This window comes from Catharus ustulatus, chromosome 8, assembly GCF_009819885.2.
Source record: "Catharus ustulatus isolate bCatUst1 chromosome 8, bCatUst1.pri.v2, whole genome shotgun sequence".
Taxonomy (NCBI): Eukaryota; Metazoa; Chordata; class Aves; order Passeriformes; family Turdidae; genus Catharus; species Catharus ustulatus.
The window spans coordinates 5,577,353-5,595,742 of NC_046228.1; the positions used below are offsets into that span (position 1 = coordinate 5,577,353).

Below are 18,390 nucleotides of genomic sequence, written 5' to 3' on the forward strand. Positions count from 1 at the left end.
AAGGGCTGTGGAGGTCAAGTCTTCAAAGGACTCCTGAACTATTGAGAAATTGTGCACAGAAACCTGTGTGGGTATGCCCTGCAAGGTAATTGAATGTGTTCTGCATTACACCCTGCACGGAATCACCTCATCAGACTTTAATCATCTAAAAGCTGAGACACCCAGAGTCTCCCCAGGCTCCCTGTAGCCAGTGGGCAGAAAGAGTCATCTCATCTCATCTCTCCAATCCAGATGCCTCCAAGGCTGAGTGCTGGGAATGCAAGAGGCTGGACTCACCACAGGTCTATTTTAATGTCATTCTGTGCAAACACACAAAAGCCATCTCCTCCAGATTTCTGGATGTTTTGCAAGTCAGTGTTCCAGACAGCTGGAAAAGGCTGATTCCTTTTTTCCCTTGTGAGCAAAATTTTCAGGCAGAAGAAGCTGTTTCTGGGAAAGCTGAATGGACCTGAAAGTCTTTTAGAATTAAATTCCTTGGCCACTGGATAATCCACACAAACCAAATATAAGTCAGGAGGGGCATGCAGAGGGGATAGGGAAAAGATGACCCTGAAGCAGGGAAGAGGAAACTATAATTAGCATATTCATTAGCCAAGGACAGGCAAATACAGCTTCCTGTTGCCAGATAGTGCTGAGCAGATCTGCTCTGTGTCTGCAGAGTCCTTTTGGATGGGCTGGCTGTTCCCTGGAGCAGCCTGGGGGGCCTGCCCTGCCTCACACACAGATGGAAGCCAGGTTTACATGTGCGGTTGACATCCATTAGTGGAAACGAGTTTCCATTTTCCAAAGGGTCAAGTCAGAGTAATTCCAGCAAACACAGGGAGGCCACGAGGCTTTTGCCCAATGGCCAAGGCATCCCAATGCTTTTCCTGACCAAAAATGACAAACAGTTACGAGGCATGTGCACATCCTCTCTGGAAAATCAGGGAAAGAGAAGCAGAGCTTCAACAGCTCTGGTGAGCACAAAACCAGTGGAGTTAATGACTCCAGCCCAGACCTGCTGCCAGTCTGAGCAAAGGCATTACAGATGCAGCCCTTCCTGAGTCCCAAGGACAGGACACAGGACCACCCAAGGACCATTCTGGGGCAGCATCATCAGGACAGGGCAGGCTCCATGTGGTTTCCACAGGCTCTGCTGCAAGTTTGGCACCACTGCAAGAGACAGAAGCCCTCAGTAAGTGTTTAGTTAACTAACATTTGTATTGTAAACAGTGGGTAAAGGATGAGGAAATAGGACTCTCAAACCATGAGAAAAAAAGCCTTTTTGCCTGAGACCATAGCAAAGGAACTCCTAATCAAGACAAAACTGATTTTTCAGATACCCTACATTACAGCCCAGTGGCAGACAAATGTTCATTAAAATAATTTCTGACTAGAAAGCATTAATTTGAGTAACACAGTTGCTGTTCTGCCACTCTGATATTTTCCCAGAACTGAACTTTGGAAAGATGAGCTTTTTCAGAAAGCCCACTGAGAAGGTACTTTCCTGGACTCAGACACAGTGATCAGCAGAGATATCGATCGCACTGTCTCTGCAACAACAACAGGAATTATACATTGATTTCTCTGGAGACTGGATTATGTATTGATTATGCAAGCTGCAAAGCAGAGGCCTAAGTAATGCTATCATGTCTGGCTAAAATGGTGCTCGTAGAGTAGTGAAGTCAATAGAAAGGGGAGATGAGAAATCCATCGAGGCAAAGGGCAAAGTCCCAGGGTAATTAATTAAATGGCAAAATTCTCCTGGCTCAAGTGATGCCAGTATTTCTATTTAAGCATTTAGCATCCTGAAAAGTCTCCTAATAGGAGCCTAAAGGATTCAGTGAATAACACTTTGAGCAAGTAAATAATTCCAGCCCATCCTGACTCCATGGAACACACTGTGGACAGACAGGCACTTCATTCACTGCTTACTTCAATTGGGTCATTAATGAAATGCGTAAGGTTTAGAAAAATTTGAAAACTAGCTGTGGAGATAACTCTTAGAAAAGCCTTAGACAAGGGGCCATCCACTGCAGCCAGTGAAAAGAGATTCTGTGCTGGCCTTTTATCAGCAAGATAATAAGTTTACAGGGGGACAGAGATGACTTGCTGGATATAAGTGACATAAGCTGAATTTGTAGGAGAAAGATAACAATGTAGAAAACAGTCCCTAAAGGCTCACCTTTCAAAACACAGAGCCTCTGTCTTGCATTAAACTCTGCAGATTGCTTTACAGAAGCTTAATGTTTCTATCTTCCACTGCTTCCCTTAGAGTGGCATTCAACTTTTGTTCTGGCCATCCCAAAAGCTAATTATAACATGTTCCCTAGGAGGCATTTAGTAAAGCTAAACAGTTGGAGAAAGAGGTCTCAGGACTGGAATCCAATTCTTGGTATGGTGTGACCTGCAGGACTCAGCCAGAATCATTAAGAAGTGATAAATGAAACTTCCCCTCTGGGAGATGGAAGGGCTTCACTGATCAGTGAAGATGACTCACCCACAAGCACAAGTCCTGAAGTTTGCATTTATTTAGGGGGTTGTAAAATAGGAAGGAGGGGAAGAAATCTCAAGGAGAGAGGCAAAGGTCCTTGCTGTCAAAGGAAACTACTCTGAGGGTGCACAGAGATGGGAGAGGTGTCTGTGAGCAGGAGCCTGACTCAGCTGTGTGCCCTAGCCCAGCAGAAGGACTCATGTGTCATTTTAATTTCATCTCACCCATCTTTTGGAGATGTTCTCTTCTCCATAAAAACCTGATTTGAGAGAAGGGCAGTTTTGCCAGTAGACCAGTGAAGGCCAGGCACTGCAGATCACCCAGAGTCCCTCCAAAGGGACTTTTTCCTCCCTTCCTTATCCTATAATTGTTCATAAAAACAAAGACATAGTTTTGTTTACCAAAATCCCTACTGAGAGCCTTAGACTGGAGTAAGGAGGTTATTGCTGTGCCCTGCTAACCTCTTGCAGCAAAGAAAGTGCAAACATGGTCTTTATTCTGTGCATTTCCTGGAGGAAAGGGCACTGGACAGGAATTCAGATAAGAAAATTAATGCTGTGCTGTTCTTCATATTCTGTGAAGTATTATAATGGGGATAACAATACACATTAGACATCCTGTTCAGTAACATTTTTAGTACCCAGCTGAGTCCAAATATAAACTATAATGGCATATGGAGACTGTCTTAAGAGCCATTTCAAATCAATTTAGTTTTATATAGCGTCTCTCCAAGTCTCTCAAGGTGATTTACAGTGAAAAAGCAAATAGTGGGATAGTGATTTAGTAGAGTAAGGCATGGCAGCTGTCAGGCAGGAAGGCAAAAATGCTGCATGGAGACGTAAAACCCTAATTTAAAAGCAGTACAAAGGTAAATATATCTCTTTGCTCTTCCAGTACAAGAAGCAGTCTGGTAATGAAGCCAGGTTGGGTTCAGTTTAACTCAACAGTTCAATGGAGCCATTTACAGATGGAACTGGACCTAAAACTGAACCTTTTCCACTCAACTGCTGAGATTAGGAAAAAAAACAGGGAAGAAATATTTGTGACCAATTCATTTTAGCAGTTTTACCATCATATTTCACAACCTCAGAAATTTCAGACTTCCTGTGGGTTGGACTTCTGCCCTAGGGGCTTATGAAGTCAAGAAGGCAGCTTTAAGTGCCTTTTTCATGGAAATTGTTAAAGCCTTTTTTAAAGAAGCAATATTCTAGTCAAGAAACCTTGACCTGGCTGGTGTGACAACCATCATGCTGCTCCTGTGCATGGAGAAGGAATAATTCTTCAGAGGATGTTTCCCTCAGCTACAGGACACCTTTCTGTGGGTTTTTGCCTCCCTGCTCACCCCTCAAGTGAAGCTGCTACAGAAGCTGTGAAAACAGTCATATTTTGGCGTTCTTAGTGTGAAGATCACGTGTGCTCCTGACATTTCCCTCCCACCAAAGAGTTCAGAACGGGCTGGTGGATGGGTTGTGCTGCTAAGTGAGCTTCAGGCAACAGAGAGGGAATATTACTGTCTTCTAGGACCTGAGGACACAGAATCCTGGGACAGCTCAGCTTTGAAGATCATCTGGTCCAACCTTTCATGGGAAAGCTCACATGAGATGATCTAGTGCCCAACAGCACCTTGAAAACCTCCAGTGATGAATACTCCATCACATCCTTAGGGAGGTTGTTCCTTCTTTGAGGGGCCTGAACCATCCACGTTTCCTTCTGCCAAAACCACTCATGATCCCTTCCAGGTGCCAGGATTTGTCAGGATTTGTCACTGCTGTTGCCTGTAGCTCAGGGACACAGTGGAAGCCTTACCTGCTTGTCCAAAGGTTTCAATTCCCCAACAAGCAGGTAGGGGAGTTCAGGATGCCAAAGCTGTGGAGAGCCTGAATTGTGATCATTTGACAAAGCACCTCCTTGCTCTACTATCCTGGCAAGTGCAGGTTTGTTTAGTGGCCTCGGGGTGGATGTCTTGCATGCAGTGACTTTGTGAGTCACACTGGGCTGGGAGTCCTGCTGGGATGTCTGCTCATCTGGGAAAGTGCCTTCTCTTCCTTTCTGCTGTGCAAGAAGTGTATGTTTTATTAAATAAAGTGCATGTTCCCTATGCAAATGAACGCCCTTTGGAGTGGTGATATACTGACACGTTGTATGTTAAATATGTATGCCCCTTAAAAACTGAAGCAAGAACTAAAAAATCATTTATAAATATTAAAGAGCAAGAAGTCTAGTTTTTGTTTTCACTGTGCTTCTGATCCTGCACTCTGGGAAAAACACTCCTCACATTATAAGACTGAATTATCTGTCCAAGAACTGAACCTGTAATTTTATTCTATCAGTCAAGCTGTATGTCACGCTATTTTTGTATCAAGACAATCAGGTTCTTTGAAGCACAGACACACACCTACTTAAAAGAAGCTTTCAGCTGAAAGCAGAAGACTCCAGAAACAGCAGCAATTTGTACCTTTCAAGGGATTGATAATTAAATAGAGAAATGCTGATTCCAATGAAAAGAAGGTTTCTTTGCTGACCAGAATGATGTTCCATTAGGACATTTGGGTCTGGATTAATCTATTTGGACTGCAGACATCAGTCCTTTGAACCATTGACTTCTATCAGCTTCAAATGTGTCCTCTGGAGATACTCATTTGAGAAGAAAGGACAGTAGGCCATCTGCATTCCTAACCTGACTACCTTAGTTAGGTATCTAAAATGAAATTAAATCAGTCCAGGCCTTGCTCTAGTTTTTTAAGTATTTATTGTATGGGACACTTATTAGAAAGTCCAGTATTCAACCCATTGTTACAGCACAGTCAACTTGCCTCTAGGAAGTATTTTCTGCTACACAGGGTTTCCACATCCCTCTGGGAAGAAGCAGAAGTTTCTCATTAAGGAGAAAAAGTGCAGCAAGGCCAATGCAGACATTAAAGCAGCACCACCAGGGAGGCAGTTTTAGATTACAAGTGAAGGAGAGCAGCCCGGTGTTTCACAGGATCACAAAACTGGTGATGTTGGAAGGACCACTGGAGGTCATCCAGTTTCCTTCTGCTCTGAGCTGTTAAGGTAACTTGCAAACACCAGAAAAGTCTCAGGACAGACTGTAAATATGCTGTGCCAACTTTACATACTGAGAAACCAGGTACACAGGTCAAATAAGAAGTACAGGGCACGGCAGAGAATGGAAACTCCAGCTCTGGAGTCCCAGTATTTTTCCTTCCTGTAACACCCCGTTCTTTGTTTGATGAAGAAGCAGCAGTTTTCAGTTTGGTCTTCACTGTACATTCACTAAATTATTCCATGTGCTTCTGGCTGCAGCATGGATGGCAGGAGAGCCAATGGATAGCAATGAAATGCTTTTGGAAACCTGCATCCTCCCCTCACTTTACTAGCTCTGCTATCACAAAATGCATTTTTCCCTTTCCAGATGGGTGCTGGAGCAGTGGGAAATATTTTCCCCCAGAGTTTGCCGCTTGTTCCTCTGTTGACAGGAATTTTTAAGACAAAAGGTCATTTTGGTGGATTTAAAAAGCAGTGGAACTTCATGCCCCTAATGAATGGGCAGCAGGAACTCATACTGGCAGTGCTCAGTGGCTGCACATGAAAGTAGCCAGGCTCAGTAAATGAAACCAGATCCCAAAGTGCAGCCTGAGATAACTGAAAGTATGCATCAAAGTTTATTGTAGGAAAATGACTGAGTGGAAAAAGAGTGGTCTGCTCTGCCCCTGCACCTCCAAAACATATTGTACCATTTAAACCCTCAGAAAGACATCTGCCAAAAATGTGATTAATTCTCCTGAAGGTCAAATATACTTCTTTTGTAAAACAGTTGAAGCAGCAATTGAACGTCTTTTGATTACTTTTATGAAAGCAACTTAGGAAAAATGCTAGGACTGCTGTTGTGTTTGGAGCTGGATGTTTACTGCTTACTGGCAGTGACCTGTGCAGCAAAGGTGAAATGTGGTCAGGAAATGATTGTGACCCCCCCAAAAGGGTCAGTCCCAGAGCAGGCTGTCCCAAATCCCAGCAGCACATCCGTGCCTGTTTGGAGTGCCACCCTGTGGACACGGCTCTCCCAGGAGCTCCTCTCCTTCCCACAGGGAGGTGACACCAGGACCCACCGTGGGGGACACAGGGATGGGTGACAGCACCTCTGAGCTCCCAGCCCCACTGTCCCCTGCCCGTCCTGCCTGTCCCTGCCCACCCTGGCTAGGGGAGGAATTTCTCTACCAAAATACAGTATCTGCTATGGAAGACCATTTTTGCTCTGCTTTCTACACACCAGAATATGAAATGCCACCACCACTTCTGAGTGGATAGGGAATAACTGGGGCATCTGTTGGTAACAGCTGAGGTCTCTTGTATTACATCCCCAATGCAGAGCTTTGTACACTGAGAAGAGACCAGAGAAGCTCTCTGCTCATCCACAGATGAATTAAACCCCTGGTAAGTCAAGTTCATCCTTAGAAGTCAATTTCTGGATTGCATTATAATTTTTTTTCTCTCTGACTGTTTGTGCAAGACTTGCAGGTTTATTCACTGGAGATTGCCACCATAAATTTTAGGAGCCTGGCTTACAAAGCCTGTAACAACCTTGTTTAGCAAAGGTGTGCCTTGCAGCCTTCCTTCAGTAATGCCACTTTGGCTGCCCCTTACCTCTGGGGTGAGGTATTTCATCATGATTTCCTTTCCTTTCTCTCCCAGCTTTTCATCTGGAGCAATTTCATATTCTGCCTGGAACAGACATATAAAAAATAAAAGTCAATATTTGCACTCATATTTCACCATTATAACTTCATTTTGGATGTAGCCTTAACAGAACACTCTGTATGAAAAATCTGAAGGACAAATATAATTTTCTGGTGGAAGTAAAACCAGTATACACAATCTTATTAAAAACTTTCCATTATATTTTGACCAGACCCTAGTGGTGCATCTTCTGGGGCTTTGTCTCTTAATTAACACCAATACAATTTAATTAATTTATGTTTTATAACCTTGCAAAGCCAGCTTTCAGAAAGCATTCAGTGACAAAAGACATCAACTTCATTTGGTTTTGCTCAAAAGGAAGGTGGACACAGAAGGTAAAATTATTTCTCTGAGTAGTAGAGAAAGTGAATGTTTGTTAACCCTTGCCACAGCGGTATTTCAAGTGCCAGGTAAATATGTATACATACATATATATTCAATATAATGTCTTTTTTGTTTGATGTGCTTCTTCTATGTATTTATGGTCTAACAATACCCATGCAAAGCAGAGCGACCCGCCCATCCCTATTAGTGATCCTTGGCTCAGTCCCTCCAGAAAGCTGATTTCTTAGGACCAAGAGGAAACCAGAGACCATTTAGAGGAATAGACACCATAAACAAAATTATCTTTGGCTTTCCTAGTGCATTAAAAAAGGGAGCACCTCATCCTCACACACAAAGTCTACCTATATTTTAAAATTCTGACTGTTCTAGGTATTGAAGCATTTCTGACTTTTGATGAGCTTTGCTTACATTAGAAACAAAGGAAGCACTACGTGTGCACCATGAAGATATTAATCACTTCAGAAGATATTAATCACTTCAGAAGATATTAATCACTTCAGAAGATATTAATCACTTCAGCTGAAGGTTTGGATCCATGGCAGGCATTTGAAGGAAACACGTGCTGCAGTGGCTAAATGACAAGTTCTTAGAGACATTCCTGCTTGGCACTGCCTGGATATGAAACTTTAGCCTTCAGATCAAAATATTTTCCAGAAGTGAAAAGAAGAAAAAAAAAAGAAGACGACAGCTTTCATGACTGTATTAAAAAAAGGATCCCAGAAAATCCTGCCAAACCAATTAAATAACCTGGTCCAATACAAGCTGTCTGCAATGATAAATGAGGAGGAAGCTAAGAAAAAAAATAAAAAAGGTAAATCAGACTGAACTGGCAAACACTTGGAAGAACAAATTTCAGAACTATTGCCCACTGGAAGATGTATGTACTGCTCCAGGCTGGATGCAATAAATCTGCAGGCTGGCTGTAATGGATACCCCAGCTAAGCAAACCTAGGAATGACATGGAAACCACAATGTAGTAATAATGCTGTTCCCCTTCTCTCTGGCCAGTGCTCATGCAGCTATTGCAGCTGAATATTTACACACAGGCATAGCAGGTTGCTTGAACAATCTGGAATTATGATCTGATTTGGTTTGGGATATGATAATGGCCACAAATAAAAATGATGAAAAAAACAACCAAAAACTAAAATCCACAAGTACAGTACTTCTTCTTGAGCAACAGTTTTGGGGATGAAGCTGATTACATTCTCATAAAACTTAATACAAGGGTTTAAAAAAATCTTTTATCTAATTTCCTGTCCTTTTAGATGGTATCTGAGTATTTCAGATATATCCTATACTTTAAGAGCTGAAATGAGCTGGGTCATTTCAGCTCTTAAAATACAGAAACTCTGAAATGCTTAGAGCATTTTAGCAGCATTTTTCTCCATGATTCCTCTCTCCTTCATTTGCTTTCAAACTCTGATAATATATTGTCTCCCTAGCAAATAAAAATTGATTATAAGTCATCATCTCCTACTTAAAATGCACCAGGGAGCTGTCGAAAAATTTGAAGTCTTTTTACATATAACCTGTAACAATTACATCCCATCTGAACTGTACAACAGGAAACAAATCAGGACACACCAAAAGACAGAAACTCAGCAAGAGCTGGATGTCTTGAAATGCAATTCCTAATGGGATCCAACCCATGCAGAGCTAAATGCACACCTGCACATATACAGAGTATCTCGTTCTGCCTCTAGACAGACAGCAGAGAATGAAAGGAAAGTTTAATTATACTTGCATTTGACATTCCCAGGAAATGTGACACGGTGGTGGCGAAGGTGGGAAGTGACAGACAAGTGAGGATGTGAGAAGGAACCATAAGCTCCAACTGTGATTTCACTGCAGGACTGCACTAGAAGCCTGCTCCATTTTATTCCCAAGTTCATTATTATTTCTCCCTTCAGTGCCATTTTTGAGCTATTCAGCAACAGACCCTGGTACATTTTCAGCCATGTCCTGTTATTACAGGAGATAGACAGGGATGTCCCCATGCTCTGCCACCTGCCAGGGAAGCCACCAAGGTCCTCAACTCCTGGTCTTGTGCTCAAATCACAAGATACCTCCCCTCCTCTCCCAATACTCAAAAGCCCAGCTACAGTTTGCAAATTCCTAATTGCTAGAAATAACACCATTACTTAAAATCTGTGTGGAACAAAATATTTTCCATTATTCCTTTGATGAATCCAGGCATGTGTTTCAAGGCTCCTGCTCTGAAGTCTAATAGCTTCTCCATGCCCTAGTTAGGTCAGACAGGGCCCTATTCATAGCCCATAAATGAGGGGAGGATTTACGATCACCCTGACTCCGTGGGACAAGCTGCAGGGAAGGCTCTTTCTGTGGGCAGGCACAGATCCTTCAGCCCAAATGGCAAGAGGATGTGGGCTGGCCACTGTCTGCTGCTAACCTTTCTTCTGGCTGCTGCTTTGGAGGTAGTAGTTACATTGGTGGCTCCTTCTGCCATAGAAGCAGCCCTGGCTGGATGCAGGAATGGGAGGGCAAAGTGTCCTTCCCTTTGGAGCAGCTGCCCTCAGGATGGGCTGAGAGAGATCAGATGGAAAAATGCTCTTCAGCTGGAAAAGGGAGCAACATCTAGCCTGTGGCTGGCTGTGGGATGGGGCCATGGGCTCAGGGACAGCTCAGGTTTGGTGGCTGGAGTCTGCCTGTGATGGATGGAGAGCTACCAGGGCAACGACACAGGGACCCCCCAGAGGCTCACATTGATTCTGACACATCAATTTATGTAGTATTTGATTTTCACCTTAATATTATTGGAGATCCTGAAACTGCATGGCTAAAAATATGTGAAAATGGAAAAAACATTTCTGCAGATCTGGCAGGGTGCTCCCCCTCAGCAGGTAGCTGATGGCTGCCAGTGGCAGCATGGCATGGCCAAGGGAATCATCACCCCTTGTACCCACCAGGACATGGAGATGGGGACACTCCCACCAAAACAGTTTTGGCTTCTTGGTAAAAATCAGGAATAGTGGAATCAACTTTTGAGCATCTGCAGGAGGCTGCTGGCATTCCAGTTCAAATTTTTCACCTCCACTTTCTCAGCTCCCTCCTGTGTTATCTGAGACTATCTCTCTGCCCAGTCCTTTCTCAGACTCCAGGCTCTGTCCTGTTATTGCTCTGTCCTCAGTGCTTGTCCTTGCACTTGCATCCGCTGGAGATTTAAAATCTGTGACTGAAAATTGGAAGGCAAACCCCCAACAGCTGGGATTCATAATAACTCACATTTCTAACTGAAAAGTGAACTTGAAACCATATTTTTCATATTTAAAGGCAGGGCAAAAAGAGCCCTTTCAACTGTTTGAAAACACATTTTGAGTTAATGAGTTTGTTGATACCAACAAACTGGCATTTATGATGGGAAAAGCCTTGAACAGCTTTAAGACACACACACACAGATGGTTTATATACCACAAAAGGGACTTAACCAAACGAAATCTCCCTAACAGCAAGGCAGGGTTTTCACAAATGGCATTAAATGGATGCTCAGTCATCCTTTCACCCCAGATAAGTGCAGTGTCTATCTAGCGAAGCGTTCAGCTGAAAAGTTCATGCCTGGCTCCTGAGCCCAAATATCACAAGCAGAAACAACCTGGAGAGGCAGCAGGGCTGTTTTCCTCCAGAGGATGTATTTTTGTGTGACTTCAGTGCAGAAGAAGTAACCTCGTTCACACTAGAGAGAAAATACTAACCAAAAGTGTCCTCATTCTCCAGTCAACCTAAATCTGGTCCAAATTGTTAAAAACCCTCCCTTGGACAAAAACATTATGAATGTGAGTAGATGAGGCAGGAAAGGGAAGCTAAAGCCTTTATTTTAATGACACATAAAAATCAGAGGAGAGGAGAAGGAAATGTCAGGAGCTGGGAATGTGCTGATGAGAAGGGGACAGGAGCAAGAGGTCTCTGCTGAACTGAGCTGCCACCTTCTTGTGCTGGAGGCACCGGCTGTGGAGAAGGAAACACGTCTTGCTAGCACCCTGCCTGCTCACTGATCTGCCTTTTAACACAGGAAACATTTCCCCTCACACTTTATTTTAATGGCTCTCTTTCAACAGCTCCAAAGTTGAACGATGTTGCTAAAATATTTGTAAGCAGAGCAAAGTGTGCTTCAGGGCTGTGCGTGATTCCTGGGGTGAGAGCCTCCAGAGGAGCCTTGTTTAATCATAAACCATCTCCATCTGATGATAATAGTTTATGTTCACAGAGTTCCACCATGTGAGTGGCTCCATCAGGGTTTGCTGAGCCATTCAGGGGAGATCTCTGTGGCTCCATGCACCCAGAGAAGCACGCACAGCCTTCAGAGCCACACGGGTGCTGGGTGGATATTTTATCTCAGCAATCAGGACCTCTGTCATGAGTTTGTTTGCACAATATCCGCAGTGAGAGATGGTTGTCTGTCCTTACAGCCCTTTGTGCCAGCTGGGACAAGGGGCTGCTGTTGCTCCATTTCCCAGACAGACAGACAGACAGACACACTGACAGGCACTCACTGGTCCCACAGCAGCAGTGGGGACCAAACACCCACAGCCTCACCAGAGCTGTGCTGCAGAGCTCTGAGTCTCTTTGTTCTTATCACTGTTATCATCTCACGTTGGGGCCCACTGCTTACAAACCACATGTCGTGTTAGTCCGGGCTACAGCCGATTGTGACTAATTACCCAAACACTGCTCTCAGAAAACATGCACAGACTTCATGCCTCTGAGCACTTTCATCTCAGTTACTGGCTGAAATCGGCCAAGGTATTCACAGGTTTCAGAGGGAACACAGAGCTACACCCCTGCATGCATGCAGAATGTAGTGACACAAATCCTTTTTTTTCAGAAAGCAGCTTAACAACTGTTCAACAGGCAAAAATCCCCAAATACTGCTGTAATTACATTCACAGGAGACTACATCAGACCAGGTTAGTTGTTTCATACAACAGCTGACATAAATGCCCAGTCAAAAGAGGATTTTTTTTGTCTCTTTACATATTCTGGTCTGCAAGGTCTGGATTATTCTACCAGCCTTTGGAAGCAAAGGTATGAGAGAGATTAGTCTCTCATAAGGATGTTGGTAGATTGTTGAATGTCTGACTCAGCTTCTGGTTTTCTCCCAGAAGTCACTTCTTTCCTTGCAGGCAGTTGAGTGCATGAGTTGAAAAACTGTATAAAATATTGGGAGGCATCAAGTACTGGCTTCTGCCAGTGATCTACTGTGTCACCTCAGATGGGCTCTGAAAAAGAGAGGTGGTCCTCCCTTTCAGTGTGCAAAAAGCTGTGAGTCCCTGATGAACAGCTAAATATTATCTCATATTTATTTTCCCTTTATTTGGCATTACACAAAAGCTAATTTTTGCATCTTGTGTTAGAAAAACGGCTATGAAGAAAAAAAAGAAAATTAAGGCTCTTGGCTTTTCCTGCTTGTTACAGCAGGTGGTCTTGAAAAGGCTCCACTTTCCTGGTGGTCTCAGATTAGGGCTGTAAAGTCAGAGACCTGGTTTCATTATGGGGATTTTTTTTTTTTGCCTACCATAGGGCTTGGCTTGAATCCCACTACTCACTAAACACAGTGTGACCCCACTGGGCAAATTTCAGTAGTAATCATCCAATTTAAAGGCAAAGGGCTGGGTTGCTTGACCTTAATATTGCTTAATGTAAGGATTTTCATGGGCTGGGAGCAAGCTCATACAGAAATCATAAATATAAACAATATTTCATATTGAAATCAATAAACAAAGGAGACTGCTGTTAGTTAGTGTTAAAAAGAAGAAAGATAAGGATTCAGACCTCCATCCAGACAGGCATTTTGTTCATCAAATCCTCACAGTGCCAGTCTGAGCCTAACTGGGAACAGACCACTGGCCAGCCAAGGCGCACGGGACAGCTCCAGCCTGCAAAACCAACCTGGGGTAGGAGCAGAGCACACCTTTGTGAAAGGATCTGGGAATATCAGTTCGGGATTGCTCGGAGACAGAGCTTTAAAACAAAGGCAGTGCCACCACGAGCTTTGGCAGGGCTGTGCTGCAGGGCTGAGGGGAGGACACAGTCTCTGTGCTTGTCGCAGGGCTGGGGAGGATGGGTGACACAGTGCCCTCAATTCCCGAGCTGGCACCACGGCAGCGTCACGGTGCCCTGGGGGAGACAGATGTTTCCCTGTGCCCAGATGTTGTTCTCGCTGTCAGAGGCGTGCCCTGAGTGCATGCAGGGCTCTCACAACGGGGAATGCTCCTCGGCAGCCCCTGGAACCAAAATGTGCCCCTCCATTCCAGAGAATGGAACAGAAGAGGGAATGGAACAGAGCAAACTGAGCCCCTCCAAACTGAGCACGGCTCTGCTCTGCTTCTGTCTGAAATTAAAACACTCACAGCAGTCTTCTGTGGCTGGAATTTCTGCAGGTGCCACTGTCCATCTGCTCAGGAATGCAGGGGCACAGGTGATGTGGCATTTTTCTCCCCCAGATGGGTGTGTGGTGTTTCCTCAGGGGCAGACACCCCACTGGACAAGGCTGGTTCAGGGCAGGACAGACACATTCAGGGTACCCAAAGTGTCCTCCTGCCTGCTGGCCTTGAGCACAGCTGCACACAGTGTTTGTCAGATGTCTCATGTACCTCGATGGCTACACCTTTCACCAGAGAAAATCACAAGCAGTGCTAGGAATAACAGGTGGAAGTCATGACCAGCTAAAACTGATTCAGCTACAGCTTTATGCAACACTTTTTGTGATGCTGTAATTTGCTGTTGTTGCTGCAGGAGTTACACAAAACTTAAGAGACCACATGTCCTCTCCAGACTGTTACTTTTACAGCTTCAGTGCAATCCTCACATTTCCCTGTCCTTCAGAGCAGCTTCACCATGGTGCAAACAAAACAGTTTTATTCCTGTTGGTATGCATTGTTTTGCTTCTGTCAGTGTTAGCTAGGGAGTGAGAGACCTTGCAGGCACTCACAAGCGAACTCACAAGTTCATCTTCCTCTTTGGTACCATTTCACCTTTTGGCTGATCAACACCTTCCCCTTTCACAGGCCTCCCAGCAAAAGAAGTCACTGAGAGACTTTTCCACTGTGAACAGCTGGCAGGACACATGGCCAAGAGCTGCCAGACTGGGAAAGAGCGTCAGGTCCCCCAGGGCTTGGGGCTGATGCTCAGTGTCTGGGTTAACTGATGGCTCACTGGGGTGGAAAATGGAGCACATTTGTTTCTCAGTGACCTCAATCAAGTTATTTCTGTACCTTGTGGCTCTGTTCTCCTATTTGAGAAAACAGGGTGATTACCAGGATGTCCTGTGTAAATCATCCCAAACTCCATGGATGAAAAGGCTTGGTAAGGGATATCAGGATTATTACACTCCCCATCCTCTCTTGTCAGTCCATGCTCAACTTCCCTTTTCTCCCAGTGCCTCCCAGCACTGCAGGCTTCCCCCCATCAGCAGACATCACTCACAGCAGCTCAGCTGCTCGGCTGTTGGCTGCAGGGAGGCCACAGCAGCACTGTGGGGTGTCTGTCCTTGTCCCTCTCTGGTGGCTCATGTCCCCCAAGGCTGGCACCAGCCCCTGGCGAGGCCAGCCCTGTCCACTGCCTGCTCCAGCACTTCAGACACAAAACCCCATGAAACAGTGACTTCTTGGGGTCAGAGGAGTCTCCTCTGTCAGGGGAACATTGCAAAGCACCCCAAAATACCACAAGAATTGACTTACCACCGAGTCAAGGAACCTAATGCAGCACTCGAGCTCGGGCCGAGTTTCACAGAACTGCCGAAACAGAAGCCTTCCAATGGGCTGCTTTTCACATATGCTGCAGTAATCTCTCTCTGGAGGCAATAAAGAAAAGAACAGAAGCATCAAAATGAGAAGAGCTCTGCCTTTTGGGTTGTTCATGAGTTTAAAGTATTGCAAGTGAGTGCAGAACTACAACCCCAAATCAAAACGTCCTCCTTTTCCCTGCCACCACATTTCAGGTATCCAAATACAAATACAATTAAAGGCTTTAAGACTCAATTAAGAGAGGCTGAATTTTGTAGGGCTGATGTTGGTAAAGGTCAAGCAAAAGCCATTGAGCTATTATAAAAAAAAAAATCATATTTTTCTGCAGTGGAAATGCATGCAAAGGTACAGCTCAGGCTGGTGGTATTGGTGGGAATGTGGGGAGCAAATTACAAGTCCTTGAAATATGAGTCACACATTAAAGGGTAGAAAAAGCTGGAATTTGTGGAGTCCTTCCTGGATGCTTCCTAGATATGCACTAAATTACCCATATCTCTGGAAGTGCTTAGCCTACTTTCTATTAAACAATTATAGTAAACTATGCATTTTCAAAGGTTTCAAAATTTCTGCTATTTAATTGCTGAGCATTAAGGAATGGATAGAGCATATGGCATCTGGCTCATTTCAGTTTCACACAGCACTCCTTACAGAACTGTATTTCCCCCTCAAAGCCATGTTTAAATGCCATTCCCATGTGCTGGTGCATGCACAACCATCCCTCACAGTAAAGCAAAAAGTTCTTTGCCCATCACAAGCACCATCAGCAGGAGAATATGGATGAAGGGCAGGCATCACTAGCTGGCATGGCACCAGCACAAATACCAAGGGCTTTGGATATTTTTCTGGTGAGAGCAGAAAATCCCCCCAGCCTGCTTGGAGCAGCAATACTTGCTTGAGACACGTTATTCCTCTACAAGTACACACATGTCAAACAACATACTGTGTTTCCTTAGGCATTCTTCTCACCACCCTCCTCACTGCCATATGGCACTTGCTGTTATTATGGAAACAACCAGCTTCTAAACACATAACACAGCACTGCAAACAGACATATGAAACCCACACAAGTTGTCAGTGCCTCAGTTACTTCTCTCTTGGACCTGCAGTCACTCTTGCAGTGTCTTGGATTCCCCCTGTGCTTTGGCCCCCACGTCCTGCAGCTCCTCCCACTCCATGGATGCAGGCACATGTCAGGGATGGAGCTCCCCTTTGCCATTGAGGCATCCAGCTGAAGGACCTGCCCATCCCAGCTTGTGCCCTGGGGGCCATGTTCTTCAAAAGCAGGACTTCACAGAATCATCATGGAATCATGGGATGGTTTGGGTTGGAAGGGATCCTGAGGATTACCTAGTTACATAACCCCTGCCATGGGCAGACACCTTCCACTGTCCCAGGTTGCTCCAAGTCTCATCCAACCCGGCCTTGGACACTTTCAAGGATGAGGCATCCACAGCTTCTCTGGAAAACCCGTGCCAGGGCCTCAGCACCCTCTGGGTACATTTATCCTGAACTGAAATGCTGTGTGAGGGGTTGGACTGCCCTGTAGCTGGGTGACAGTGGGCAGGAGCAGCCAAGGCTGCCTCTTGTAAGAGGGAGGAGGGAGCCTGCCCAGTGCTGCACCTGGCTGTACTTCAGAACTGATTCCTGAAGCACTTCCAGGGTGGTCACTGGAGGCATGGGTTGGGGACAGCTGAAATGTGCTTTTAATTCAGTGTGGTCCTGCTCTGCTCTGGTCTTCTGAAGGGGTTGGGAACAATGCACCAGCAGCATCTTTTCACTGGCACTGCCATTCCATTTTGGATCAGGATATCACTCAATCTGTGGAGAAGACTGCAATGTTTTGATGCTCTCTCACAAGTAAAACTGGATCAAAACCACTGTGTAAATCCCAACCTGACCTCCAGTCAATCCAATTATCAGCAGCCACCCCCCTGGCACTGGTTTGTTTGCCTGAGCTGGAGCCTTCAGCATGGAACATCATGGCACTGATACGTGTGGTGGGAAACCCAGTGGGATCACTGGGACATGGGGCAGCCTTGGGGTGTCCTTGTGGGGGGTTCCAGCTTGTGCTGCTTGACCAAATGGCATTTTTAGTGAGTAATTGCTGAAGGGATGTGCAGACGTACAGGGCTAAGGGAAGGGGTCAGAGGACTGGACCCAAACAGCCACTCCCAATATCCCAGAGGCTCAGCAGCTCAGGTGAGCTCTCCTGGGAGGTGTGAAGGTTTGTCTGCATCTGCCTGATGGTGTTTTCTGCTGCCTTCACTAATGAACTCTTGTGAGGGCATGAATAAAACATACACCCTGAATACCAGCAGCACACAGCCTGCCTGCTGTGTCAATCCCTGCAGAATTCCAGACCCACAGCAAGCCCCCCATGCCAAACAAGCACTGCAAAGAATGAGACTGTCTAGACTCATAACAGAGTAAACCAGAAAGGAACAAACACAATAATCATCTGGTTTGCCCCATATTTTCTCTTGTACAACATCATTTGATGGACAGTAATAAAGTTGTACAAAATCCAGTTAGTTTATCAAAGTTTTATTACATGGTGACAGCCAATGTAGCAGAGGATGATCTTCTACCAAAAGGGGCAGTGAGAGCAGCTAAATTAGTGTGCAAATTGCACAGCCATAACTGTACTCCATAGCAGAGCAGGGAAAGAAAACAAGCAGCTAAACACTACGACATATGTGGATAAACAAAACATAAATAAGACATGAGCACTGACTTCCTCCTACTCTACAGAACTTGGCCAACACATGAGAAGGGTGGCCCATTCGTAATGAGGAAAAAGGAAATGCCAGAAATAATCTCTGAAAACACAACAGCCAGAGCAGCTCCCTGGAGCCATCCACTCCTCTGTCATGTGCATTTAGCTGCTGGATATACCAACACAGACAAATACACGACAAAAATGCTTTCATTCCTTGTAGGTGACACAACTATTTTCTTAGGCCCTGATCTTGACATTGGCCTCACTAAGTCTGCTGAAGGAATCTGCACTCAACTAATTCTTGGGATGCACAGGTCTGGAGCGGACTAAGAAAGAAAAACACGTCTCTCAGC

At 44.9% G+C, this 18,390-nt stretch overlaps 1 protein-coding gene across 1 annotated transcript in view; it reads right to left on the reverse strand.

Moving 5' to 3' along the window:
* GRK5 (G protein-coupled receptor kinase 5) overlaps positions 1–18,390 on the reverse strand; it is a 153,868-nt gene that overhangs the window by 43,688 nt on the left and 91,790 nt on the right. The window contains exons 3-4 of the mRNA XM_033065792.2: positions 15,253–15,365; positions 7,118–7,195 (exon numbers count right to left, since the gene is read on the reverse strand). Of these exons, the coding sequence (XP_032921683.1) occupies positions 7,118–7,195; positions 15,253–15,365 (191 nt within the window). The remainder of the gene's footprint in view (positions 1–7,117; positions 7,196–15,252; positions 15,366–18,390) is intronic.